General features: G+C 49.8%; 1 protein-coding gene and 1 long non-coding RNA gene across 2 annotated transcripts; one reads left to right on the forward strand and one right to left on the reverse strand.

Moving 5' to 3' along the window:
• Window positions 1–5539: 5539 nt before the first annotated feature.
• On the reverse strand, window positions 5540–6464 carry Mif (macrophage migration inhibitory factor (glycosylation-inhibiting factor)). The gene is made up of 3 exons (NM_010798.3): window positions 6248–6464; window positions 5874–6046; window positions 5540–5730 (listed from the first exon to the last, which is right to left on the reverse strand). The coding sequence occupies exons 1-3, from the start codon at window positions 6353–6355 to the stop codon at window positions 5664–5666; spliced, it is 348 nt and encodes a 115-aa protein (NP_034928.1). The 5' UTR covers window positions 6356–6464; the 3' UTR covers window positions 5540–5663.
• Window positions 6465–7096: 632 nt separating this feature from the next.
• Window positions 7097–7885, forward strand: Gm40697. Its single transcript, XR_871836.3, has 2 exons — window positions 7097–7153; window positions 7560–7885. It is a non-coding gene; the product is annotated as a predicted gene, 40697 (long non-coding RNA).
• Window positions 7886–11264: the final 3379 nt, after the last annotated feature.

Consider the following 11264-nt stretch of genomic DNA (forward strand, 5'->3'; position numbering starts at 1 on the left):
CAAGTGTAAAGTGCTACTTGTAGAGAAAGCTGGAGTTGAGCGGACGTGTGTGATGTGCGTGAATTTAGGCCTTCTCTGGAGAAATCTGAGAGAAGGGTCACCCTGGGGTGGGAGGGAAGTGGCAGAAGAGAACTCTTTTGGCATTCGAATTTGGGCCACCTAAACCTATATTACCTGCTAATGTGAGAAGGGAGTCCTCCAGGGATGACCCCCTCCCCCAATACATTACCCAATCCCAGGTGACGGTCAGGCCTAAACACATGTACATATGAGCCCACACTGAAGGTTGTATTTTATAAATAGATACAAATATATTCACATGTTTATAAATATATATATGTACATCTATCCCTCCTCTGAGAACTGACAGGTTCCACTCATAGAACAGTCTAAGTACTTTAACAGCCCGACCTAGACCCAGCCCTACAGAGTAAAAAGCCCAAGCTCAGGACTTGTAATCCCACCAATCCCCACCCTGGACATCTTGGCCCCACCCCCGCCCCGCCCCGCCCCCAAATGCTTTATAAACCCTGTCTTCTGCTCAGTTCTCTGCACCTTCTGAGCAGTGGCAGGCACGGGCCTGGGTTTTTTCCTCCCAATCTGTGTGAGGTTTTTTTGTGGGGTGACTCTGTGGTAATCCTTGGCTCTCAAATGCCAGGACACCTTTCCCCTCAGAGTTATAACACAGTATATGTGTGTAGGCAATAATAACTAAAGGACCATAGAATTGAGGGGTAACCTTTGAGGAGTTGAAGCAGGTGACGAAAATTCAGTCCTCATAGATCTCTCAAAAGGATAATAAAAAAATTGTAAGAGGGAGGTAAATATATACATAAGAAATAAAAATATATACATTAAAAAAACAAAAAACAAAAAAACAACAAAAAAAAGGTTTCTAGGAACACAAAGATGGAATCTCCTTGGTAGCTTTTCAGTCTGGAGCCGTATTGGAATCTAGCTGTTAGTGGGTTTAGGAATGCCCTAGTAAGTTAGTGATTGTGAGTACAGACTCCAAGCTTGCCCGGTGGAGGGCACTGGGGACCAGAACAACTGCTATCTCTTGTACATGAGCACTGGACACACTAGCCTCGGTGGGGTGGGGGTTAGAGGGAGCTGTGAGGCCCACTGGTGGGTCTGTTTGCATCATGTCCCTATCCTGGTCCTGGACCCTCTCACCCAGAGAGTCCCACAGGTCTGGGGGCCTAGTATGGTGCTGCTTCTTGAGAATGGAAGGGGAAGGGGTGGGCGGATGTGAGGATGGCGTTTAGCTGCCCACGGTAGGGAAGACTCAAGCAGCATAGTCATCTAGAACTGTAACTCTGGCACAAGAGATGACAGGAAGGGAGCCAAGGAACACGGGTTTCTCCAGATGGCCCCCATGTCGAAAGCCTGAGCTAGTGCCAGAAGTGGAACCCCCTTCCGGAAAGTCTGGTGGCCCAGTAACCTGCCTTCTAGATTCTCCTGCCTCCAAAAGCTGTCTTAGGCCTGACTCATCTTCACTATGGAGGAAGATGAAACCCTAATTCAAGGAAGCCAAGGAAATGCCCAAAATAACTTTTTCCTCTTACTAATTTGGCTAGAACTGTAAATAAATCCATTTTTCTTCACCAATAGGGATCCTAGACTTCTTTTAGAATGTAGAGAAACTAAGATGGTGGGTTATGAACCTGCGTGTCCAGTTCAAGTCAAAACAAAGGAAAACCTCTGGACATTACTCAACCCTCTCAACAAGTGAAACACTGCTTTGGGAGAGCCACCAGCTCCATCTTCAGCTATTGCTCAGAAGACAGTGACTCAAACTGATCAGGCCACCTGCCAGCTTTAGAGAGTGGTGGATCCCTTCAGCATGGGCCCAATGGGGTACGCTGGCCGGCTCCTGGCGGAATCATCTCAGAGCGGTGCTCCAGGCCTCTGTTCACCGCATCAGCCTGATCACGTGATACTCTTTCAGATGTCCCGCCCCACGCCTCATCTCCGCACTTCGAGGCTGGTGCGGCACAAATGGAGGGGTTTTACAATTTATCAAGACCTGAGTACAGGCACAGGCCACCCGAGATGGAAAATGTGCCGATCCATCTTCACGATTGGGTGAATATGGAGGCATGGCATATATTTATATAGTGAACCCCTTCATTTCACAGATGGGGGAAACTGAGGCCCAAAATGGTGCAGAAGCAGGGAAATAATCTTAATCTCACTGATATCTGGCTCCCAGAGGGAACTGGCTGTGGCTGGTGAGGACTGGGGGTGGGATAGGGGTGGCAGCCCCAAGACAAGGGTTCTGGGGAAGGGACGGTGGGGATCTCTGAGATGCAGTTGTGCCTGATAGGAGGGCAGGGCTGGAGGGAGCCTGCACGGCTGGAGAAGCCCTGAGTGGTACCAGGGCAGCAGCCCAGAAGACCAGGAGCCCTGGAAATCCGCTTGGGCACAACCCATCTAAGAGGCTTGGGCTAAGACAGAGGCATCTGTGAGTGTCTGCTGCACCAGAAAGGCACACATGAAGTGAACCTGAGCAATTCCATGTGGAACCGGAGAAGGGACAGCACCTGAAAAGGTACAAGGTTTTGCCAGAGCTGACCAACTGTGGCAAACAGTGACCATGGGCACTGGTGGGGCCGTTATCATTATATAGGCTGATAACCTCATAGGATACTTTGGCCCTAGGGGACCACGGTGGGAGAACAGGTGGCATTTCTGTGCCCAGATTCACCTAATCAACCTCAAAGTTTCAGGTTTCATTAGATAGGCCACTTAGCTGACACTTGGAAAGCTGACTGGGCCATGGGCCTTGGTTTTGAGAAGGAACCGGCCTCATTCAGTGGGTAGTGAAGGATCATGCTTTGGAGAGAGTAGGGCTGGCCAGGAGTGGCTGGGGTCAGGGAGAGGAGGCGCAGTAGCTTCCTCCTGCAACATGTAAGGCTGACTAAGAAATACGGTGGAGGGCTGAAGTCATCGGCCCCTGTTCCACTTTTCCTTGCGCACCAAGGTGTGACCACTTTGTAGATGCTCCTACTGGTTACAGAGCCGTAAACATTGAGGCTTTGTTTTTTTTGAGAGGGGGTGGTGGCTCTTCTGATTCATGTGATCCCCTCCAAGCCCTCCACACTCACACAGGTGTTTAGCTTGTCTCCTCTGCCAAAGAGACCTCAATTTTAGACTCAGATGTGGCCCTCGGGCCAGAAGCTTGCCTCAGAGACCTTTAGACTCAAAGTCCTCATTGAGCACATAGAGCAAGTCCATGACTCTGTCCTGGGAGACAGCAGTGACACTGCCAGGTACCTCAGGCTCAGTGTCCTCATCTGTGAAATGAGGGAGTTGGACTAGAGTCAATGGAGGCCTGAGCCCTCCCTGTCTCTGTGTAGGGCAGAAGAGGGGAGTCTTGCCTGAGCACATGTGGGAGTCAGTGGGGTCAGGTAAGGCAAGAGTCCAGCAGAAGTAAGAGGTTCTGAGTTGCAACTCAGGGATTTGGGTAAGGTTCAACCTCAAGTGCAGCCCTGTAGTTAACGGTAGGGTGGAGCTAAGGAGATGCGGCAAAGGACCAGGCTGAGGAGGGAAGGTGCCTCATAAGAGGTACCCAGATTCAAGAGAGCAGCCCCAGACTGCTTTGGCTGCAGTGAAGGCATGCCACCCAATATGCAGGCAGTCATGAGGTGCCTTCATGAATGCAAAATGAGATGGAAGGAAGGGCCCCTTGTGGAATCTAGGAGAGTCTTGTTTTGGGAACCTCCAAGGACATCTGACAGGGAGTAGTAGAGGCTCTGCTCTAAGAAGGGACTTCTATTCCCAGCATTTAATCTAGTGAGCTAATGCCCTCACTCCTGTCACTACTGTCCTGATCTAGTGCTGGGGCTGGGGGGAGAGGGGGGCGCAGAGTGGTATCGATGTGTCCTGTAGGGAACTTCCCTTCTCTCAAGGTCAGGGCTCCAAAACCAACCCAAGCAGCACAGAGATTAGCAAGCTGCCCCGGGGGCGCAGAGCCTAGGCTGGTACTGCCAAGGCTGCAAAGGCTGCCAGTTGGAAAGGGTGTGGCTCTACTGGGTAGGGTAGGTGCCTCTGGGCCTGGGTGGTTGGGAAGATGCCCATGACTTACCTTGGTTTCAAGCCTGGGCTGATGGGTACTGCATGAATGATGAAGTACAAGGGACAGAGATGCTGGCCATCCTGCCCAGGAAGGACTCTGGATCCACACTAGGTAGTCAGGCCTCCCTGCACACACAGGGAGGCCTCTGTCACAGTGTCAGGATCACACAGGCAAGCTCCTCACTCACTCAGGAATCCGCCGAGGGGCTCCTGGTCTCAGTCAGGGCCCCACTCAGCTTCCAAAAACAAATTTCTTGGAAGTCATAAAACTTTTTTTTTTTGTATTTCATCTACAATGTTCTTACCTTGACAAGAGGTTAAAGAGCAATGATCTTAACAGATCTGTGACCACAGGAGTCCTCTGAGGTAAGATGCCGCTTTCCCTATAGCTGAGGAACAGGGTACATGCAGCCAGAGTCCCTCTCTGTGGAAGCTGTTGTCATAGACCTTTATCTATGGAAGGGCAGTGTGATAGGCAACAGGCTACATTTTTGTGTTTTTCCTAGACAAGGTTTCTCTCTGTAGACCAGGCTGACCTGGAACTCAAGAGAGATCCACCTGCTTCTGCCTCCTGAGTGTTGGGATTAAGGGCATGGGCCAGCCACCACAGCCTGGCCAAGGCTTTCTTTAGCAAAGACTCAAGCCAGCCCTGACACAGACTATAACCCCAGCTGGAGTGTGGGGATTTTCCAGCTAGTGGGTTGGCCCTCCCCAGCTGGAAGGCCAGCCCTCACACCAGAACAGTGAGAAATTCCTTAGGTAGCAGAAGTAGGTCTCATGGTCAAAGCAGGGTTCCTATCCAGTCCCCATCTACCCGGGTCCCTGGGCTTGGGGTTATTCCTACCAAATTCCTAAATTGAGCTGGGCCTTGGCCAGCACCTTTTACATAAACAATAATCGACGGCAGGTAGTCCCTCCGCCTTCATGAATTCTCAGGGACCTGCTGTGATTGTGGGGGGGGGGGGGGGGAGGGCGTTGGGGAAGTGGGCAGAGTGGTCTAGGGAGAACTCTGTATCCTGGCTACCTCTCCCACCAAGTTAATTGTCCAGATCAAGGAAGTGGCCACCACATGGCTTAGAGCACAGTGATTCTTGGGAAGGAAAATGGGGCCGAGGAAGGTGCAGGCCCAGCTGGAGCACACTATTAATTTCTCCCCTGTATCCAAGCACCTCCCCTTCCATGACACATATTACCGGCTCCATTTGCCACTGTGGTAAGGACCTAATTAACACTCCTGACCAGGTGAATAAGTCGGCCTCTTTTATACATAAGGCTGCATAGGAGAGGCCACAAGAAAGGACATCTGAACCACTGGACTAGTTTAGAGAGGACCAAACTGGCCAGCTTCGACCCTGCCATCACACCCCAATCCCACGTTCAGAGCCTGGGCTTCCATTCAAGGTCCCCACCCTGCACCCAATTCCTCCGCAAGCCAAGGAAGCAGAAGCTGAGGCAACCGTGGTCTCTTATAAACCATTTATTTCTCCCGGCTGGAAGGTGGGCATCGCTACCGGTGGATAAACACAGAACACTACGTGGAGCGAGGCTCAAAGAACAGCGGTGCAGGTAAGTGGGGCCAGGACTCAAGCGAAGGTGGAACCGTTCCAGCCCACGTTGGCAGCGTTCATGTCGTAATAGTTGATGTAGACCCTGAGAAAATGAAAGCCTGGCTCAGCTAAGCACGTGGTCTAGGAGAGCGCGCTGCGTGCCAGTGTCCTCTGAACGCCCCCCCCTCTTTGCCTGCTGACCTCCCAGTGCCCCTCCTCCCCCTCCTCCCCTCGTCCCCCACGCACCGGTCCGGGCTGATGTGCAGGCGATCGGACAGCAGGCCACACAGCAGCTTACTGTAGTTGCGGTTCTGGGCACCACCGATCTTGCCGATGCTGTGCAGGCTGCAGAGGGCGCAGGGATCGTTCGTGCCGCTAAAAGTCATGAGCTGGTCCGGGACCACGTGCACTGCGATGTACTGGGTGGGGGGAGGGGCGGCGAGGCGGGAGGGATACAGACACACTGTTAGACCGCCTGAAAGACTGCCTACAGGGCCACAGGTCTTCCGGAGAGCTCCAGCCGCCACCCGCCGGCACACCTTGGCTTCCAGCCCCATCCCTCCTCACACGTCGGGCCGGCCCACCCCACCCTACTCTCTTCCTGTGTCCTCCCTGCAAACCTGTGCGGGCTTGCCGGTGGCCTGCGCCAGCTGCTGGGTGAGCTCCGACAGAAACCCCTCTGGCACGGAGGCGCGGGGAACATTGGTGTTCACGATGAACATAGGCATGGTGGCGGAGAGACTGCGAGCGTGGACCGGAGGACGGTACAAAGCGCGGTGTGACCCAAGCCAGGGACCTGAGCTACGTGACCCAGCTCAGTACCGCCCCAAGCCGGCTGCCGCTCCGCCTCCGCTGACGTCAGACTACGTCCCAAAGGGGCGGTGACTGCCCTTCAGCGCGCTGCTTCTGCAGAGGTCTTGCTGTGCTTCTGGTGCTGTAGGAAGTATTACATGGGCTCTTTGTTTCCTAAGATGGAAACGGAGGATGCTAGATAGTGAGGACTTGACTCTAGTGATTAGGTTTGTCGAGGCATTCCAGGTAGATGCTACAGATTAACCGTATAGTAAGAAGTTCAGGTCTGAGAGATTTCTGTTCCAAGAAGAGGGAACTTAAGTTATTGGTGGAACCTGTAGGTTGGCCTTATTTCTCATGCTAGTGGGCTAGGATCGACCTACTTTAGTGAATACAACTTAACCTCAAACAATGAGCCAAAAGCGTGATGGCTTGTACTTGGAGAAAAAACAATCCTTCCTTGCCTTGGGAACTTTTCTCTAAGCTCAAGAAATTAGCCAAGCCCCATCACTTGCTTGCTTTTGCTCTCCTGTTGTACCAACAGTCAGCCCTCGATCCCCTGCCTGGCCCAGTATCACCTTCGTCCCACACACTTTCAACTGCGACTTTTTGTGTGTCCTGAGCCTCCTGGGACACGTGTCCACCAGGCCTAGGCTTGTGAGTGTGAAATGGGGAAGGAGGCAGAACGGAGTCGCCATCTAGTTACTTCCCTACATTCCTGTTACTCCACACAGGTGAGGATGCTTGGAGAGATTCCCAGGGGAGGAGTGGGCAGCAGGCTGTGAGCCAGCGGTACTAACTAGTTCTGCTCCTCTGGCCAATTGCCAGTCCTCAGGGAAGCCCTGCTCAAATTAGATCCAGCAGAGTCACCCTTATCTAGAGCCCTTGGTAGACTTTGTATAGCTTTCTCATTAACAAGTGAGACATCCGACCGGTGCCCAGGAAATGTCACGGGAATTTTGGGACTTCCTTTGTTTTCCCTAGCCCTTTTTAATTTTTGTTAAAAACTTTACAGTGGATCAAGAGATTGTAGTGTGGGGACTACCAGTTCTGTCTGTGATGTCAAGGTTTCTATTAGGTTTCTGACAGAAATGAAGATATTCTAAAGAGACACTTGTGCCCCCTCCCTTTGGCTAACAGACTATTGAAACAATGGTTCCCAAGGAAATGGAATTTTCTCTGGAGTCTCCTGCTGGTGAAAGAGAAAGGCTGGAAGGCAGAGATTTTATGCAGCTCTGGACGCTTGTCAGTCTTGCAGAAGAGACTGAAGCTTGACAGTGCTGCTGGGGGATCACATCTTGAGCAGAATCTCTTAGTTCTACCTACCTCTTGCCCTCTATTTAAATGTAAACTTCCTCTGGCAGGACCCTGAAGATGAGCTTGGGGTGACAGTCACTGGACTTCCTTTATGTTCCTCTTCCTTCCCAGGGTGGCCACGTTGAAATAAATCTCCCTCCTCCGCTTTCCACTGTTGTCTGTTTAGTTGGACTAGAGGATGTCTGAACGGCCAGGACCCAGGCTCTAACCCTCCCAGTTCCGGGAGCATTGATGGTAAAAATGGACAAGTCTGAGGCCAGCTACAGCCAAAGGTCTCATTCCAGGGTTACTATCTGGGCTCTGGTTCAGGGGCCCTTGATCTTGGGACACAGCTCCCCAGTATTCTTGGGGGGCATATTTGGGTAATTTTGACTTGTTTACAGTTATCCTCCAGGTTGGTAAGGATGTTAGAAGCTCCCTGGGCATGCCGTGCCTTCCAGACGCTCCCTGGTAGCTTTAGGCTCTTGATCCCCATTGGTCCTTTAGATTCTGGTTACAGAAAGCAGTTTGCTATACTCAACAAATTTTTTTGCACTAAGGGATAAAATAACAGGTTCCAGCAGCCTTTCTTCCATTGGCTTCCCATATCAGAATTGACAAGTGCCTGTCCGGGATCCTGTAACCCCCTAACTTGTTGCGCTCACCTCGTCCAGCAAGAAAAAAAGCAACACAGTCGGATTCTTCTCAACAGCCTTTTTTATTTCAGGAACACCTCGATGCTACGGGAACCTCGGAAACCCAGCGAGGACTGCTTATATACACCCCAGCACTGGGGAGATCTGTGTGTCCTCCTGGGATTGGTCAATCTGCCGGCACTTTGATTTGTATGCACCCGCTTGGGAGGGGTTGGCGCCAGATTCAGGCTAGCGCCTGCGCAGTAACATTGTTTACAGTGACGGTATGCCGGAGGCCGGCGCCATCTTTTAGGCGCCCAGCTGCCTACATCTCCCCCTTTTTTGTTTAATAATATGATGCTGGACTAGGTCTGGGCAAGTCTGTCCATCGGCCACGGCTCCTGTCTTAGGTCGATCCTTTCATGTCACAGCCTTACCCGTCCTAGGGTTACCCTATAGCCTCCAGGCCCCATGTCTTAGGTTGGTCTGTGCATAAGGAAAGTTGCCTGTCACTGGATACCATGGATCTGTGTGACTACAACTGCCAGACAACCTAGGGCGAACTCTTAATTTTTTAAAGAGGCCAGCCAAACATTGGGAGATGCACCATCAATGCTTGGTACACCACTGCCTTATCCTGAGTGTGCTCTCGTTTGAATCGACACAATAGCCAGATACAAAAGACACAACCCAGGAGGACCACTGCCCCCCAGGCCAACATTCCCGCCCATTCCTTAAAAAATGAGAAGGCATTGGTGATCCAGGAGGTGAAGTTCCCCAAGGTGACAAGGTCCAGTCGAGTGCTGTTGAGTTTTGCAATCTGGAGGAGCAGCTTTCTGGACAACTGCTCCGCTTTTAGCCGACCAACTCAGATAAGAGGCAGTCAGGTCCTACTCAGATAAGAGGCGACTCTGTTCAAGAGACTGAGAGAAATTAGCTTGTACAACTTTATACAAGGGGCACCTAATGGGCATAGGTGGCAAACATTTCAAAATCTACTATAGGCACAAAGGTGGGAAGTTTCATAACCACAGCAGTATACCCTGCCAACATTCTGCTAAAAAACACTTCCTTCCAGAATTATTACAATCTATATCTCTGTCGGGGGAGCAATTTTCGCGTCAGCCTCTCTGGTACCCAAATTGGGCGTTCTTGACCTTGTGGAAAAACACAAGCAGCTCCCCTGGATCTCGAAATAACAGGATCTGGACCATACCATTTTCCAGTTAGGACATCTTTCCATTTGACATCCTGTTTAAGGATAGGCGAGGTCATGGCATGCCTATCTGCAGCCGAACAACCATGTTCGTCCAGAATTAAAAAAATTAAAGAGGGCTAAAGATAATTGTTCTTTGGGTGGCCGGCCATTGGCGATTCCCCCTTTTTGTTTTTGTAAGAGTTCTTTTAAGGTTCGATGTGCTCTTTCCACAATGCCTTGGCCCTGTGGATTGTAGGGAAGGCCAGTAGAGTGACTAACCTGCATTATTTTGCAAAAGGTTTGGAATGATTTTGATGAATATGCGGGGCCATTATCAGTTTTTAAACTTCCCCAAGCTGCCCAGGCTTCTAGACAATGGCCAACCACGTTGCAGGATTTCTCACCAGACATGGGGGAGGCAAAAATGACACCTGAACAGGTGTCAATTGAAACATGAACATATTTTAATCTTCCAAATGCTGAGACATGAGTAACATCCATTTGCCACAGTTTTAGAGGAAGCAATCTACGAGGGTAAATACCAACATGAGGAGGGTGGTGAAATTGTACACACTGTGGGCATTGTAACACCACATCTCGTGCTGAGGCTCGAGAGATATCAAATTTCTGCTGAAGTGTGGCAGCAGGAACATGATATAATCGAAAATCTTTTGCAAGCCCCAGTGGGGTGGCGTGAAAAATAAATTCCATGCGAGTGCTAGCATCCACTAAGGCATTTCTTTCAGCCATAGGGCCTGGCAAGGTAGAGTGAGCTCAAATATGTTGAATAAAGAATTTATGTGTTCTCCAAATCAATTTTTGTAACTCTAATAAGATGGTGTACACAGGGCTGGTAGGTCTAATGGGTCCTGCAATTTCTAATGCACGTACTGCATTTACTACATAAGCCGAATCAGAGACTAGATTAAAAGATTTCTTAAAAGCTTTGAATACTTCCAACACAATTTTACATTCAGTAAGTTGTGGGGTGCCAGGATTGTATTGAAAAAGAACGGGTTTTTGAGAATTAACTACATAGGCACCAACACCTGTTTTAGAACCATCTGTATAAATATCCAATGCACCCGATATGGGTTTAGATGCTGTGACTTTGGGGAAAATCACTGGATGTTCACTAAAAAATTGTAGCAAAGGATCTTTGGGATAATGATTAGCTAATTCCCCATCAAAACTACAGCGCAATAGGGCCCAATCTATCAAAGAACTTAGAATCTGTATTTGATTAGCATAAGGTGTAATGATTTTCTGAGGGGGTGCTCCAAAACGTTGAATACATGATTTAATGCCCAAAATCGCTAATTGAGCTACAGCAATGGGATAATATTCAAGGGTTTTCTTGGGAGACACATGAGGATAAATCCACAATAGAGGACCTGACTGCCACAACACTCCTGTTGGTTGACAGAAAGTCTTCAAAACACACAGGAGGATGTCCTCTCCTCTTTTCCATCTATACAGCTTGGCCTTTTCTAAACACCTTTCTACCTTTTCTAATTCTACTCGGGCCTCAGGGGTGAGAGCACAAGGTGACGAAAGCTGTGGATCGACCTTCAATATATCAAAAAGAGGGATTAATTCAAAATTTGATAGCCTCATATATGGACGAATCCAATTTATATCTCCCAACAACTTCTGGAAATCATTCAATGTTTTCAAATGATCTTTACGTAATTCTATCTTTTGAGGTGTAATAAA

This window comes from Mus musculus, chromosome 10 (genome assembly GCF_000001635.26).
Source record: "Mus musculus strain C57BL/6J chromosome 10, GRCm38.p6 C57BL/6J".
Classification (NCBI taxonomy): domain Eukaryota; kingdom Metazoa; phylum Chordata; class Mammalia; order Rodentia; family Muridae; genus Mus; species Mus musculus.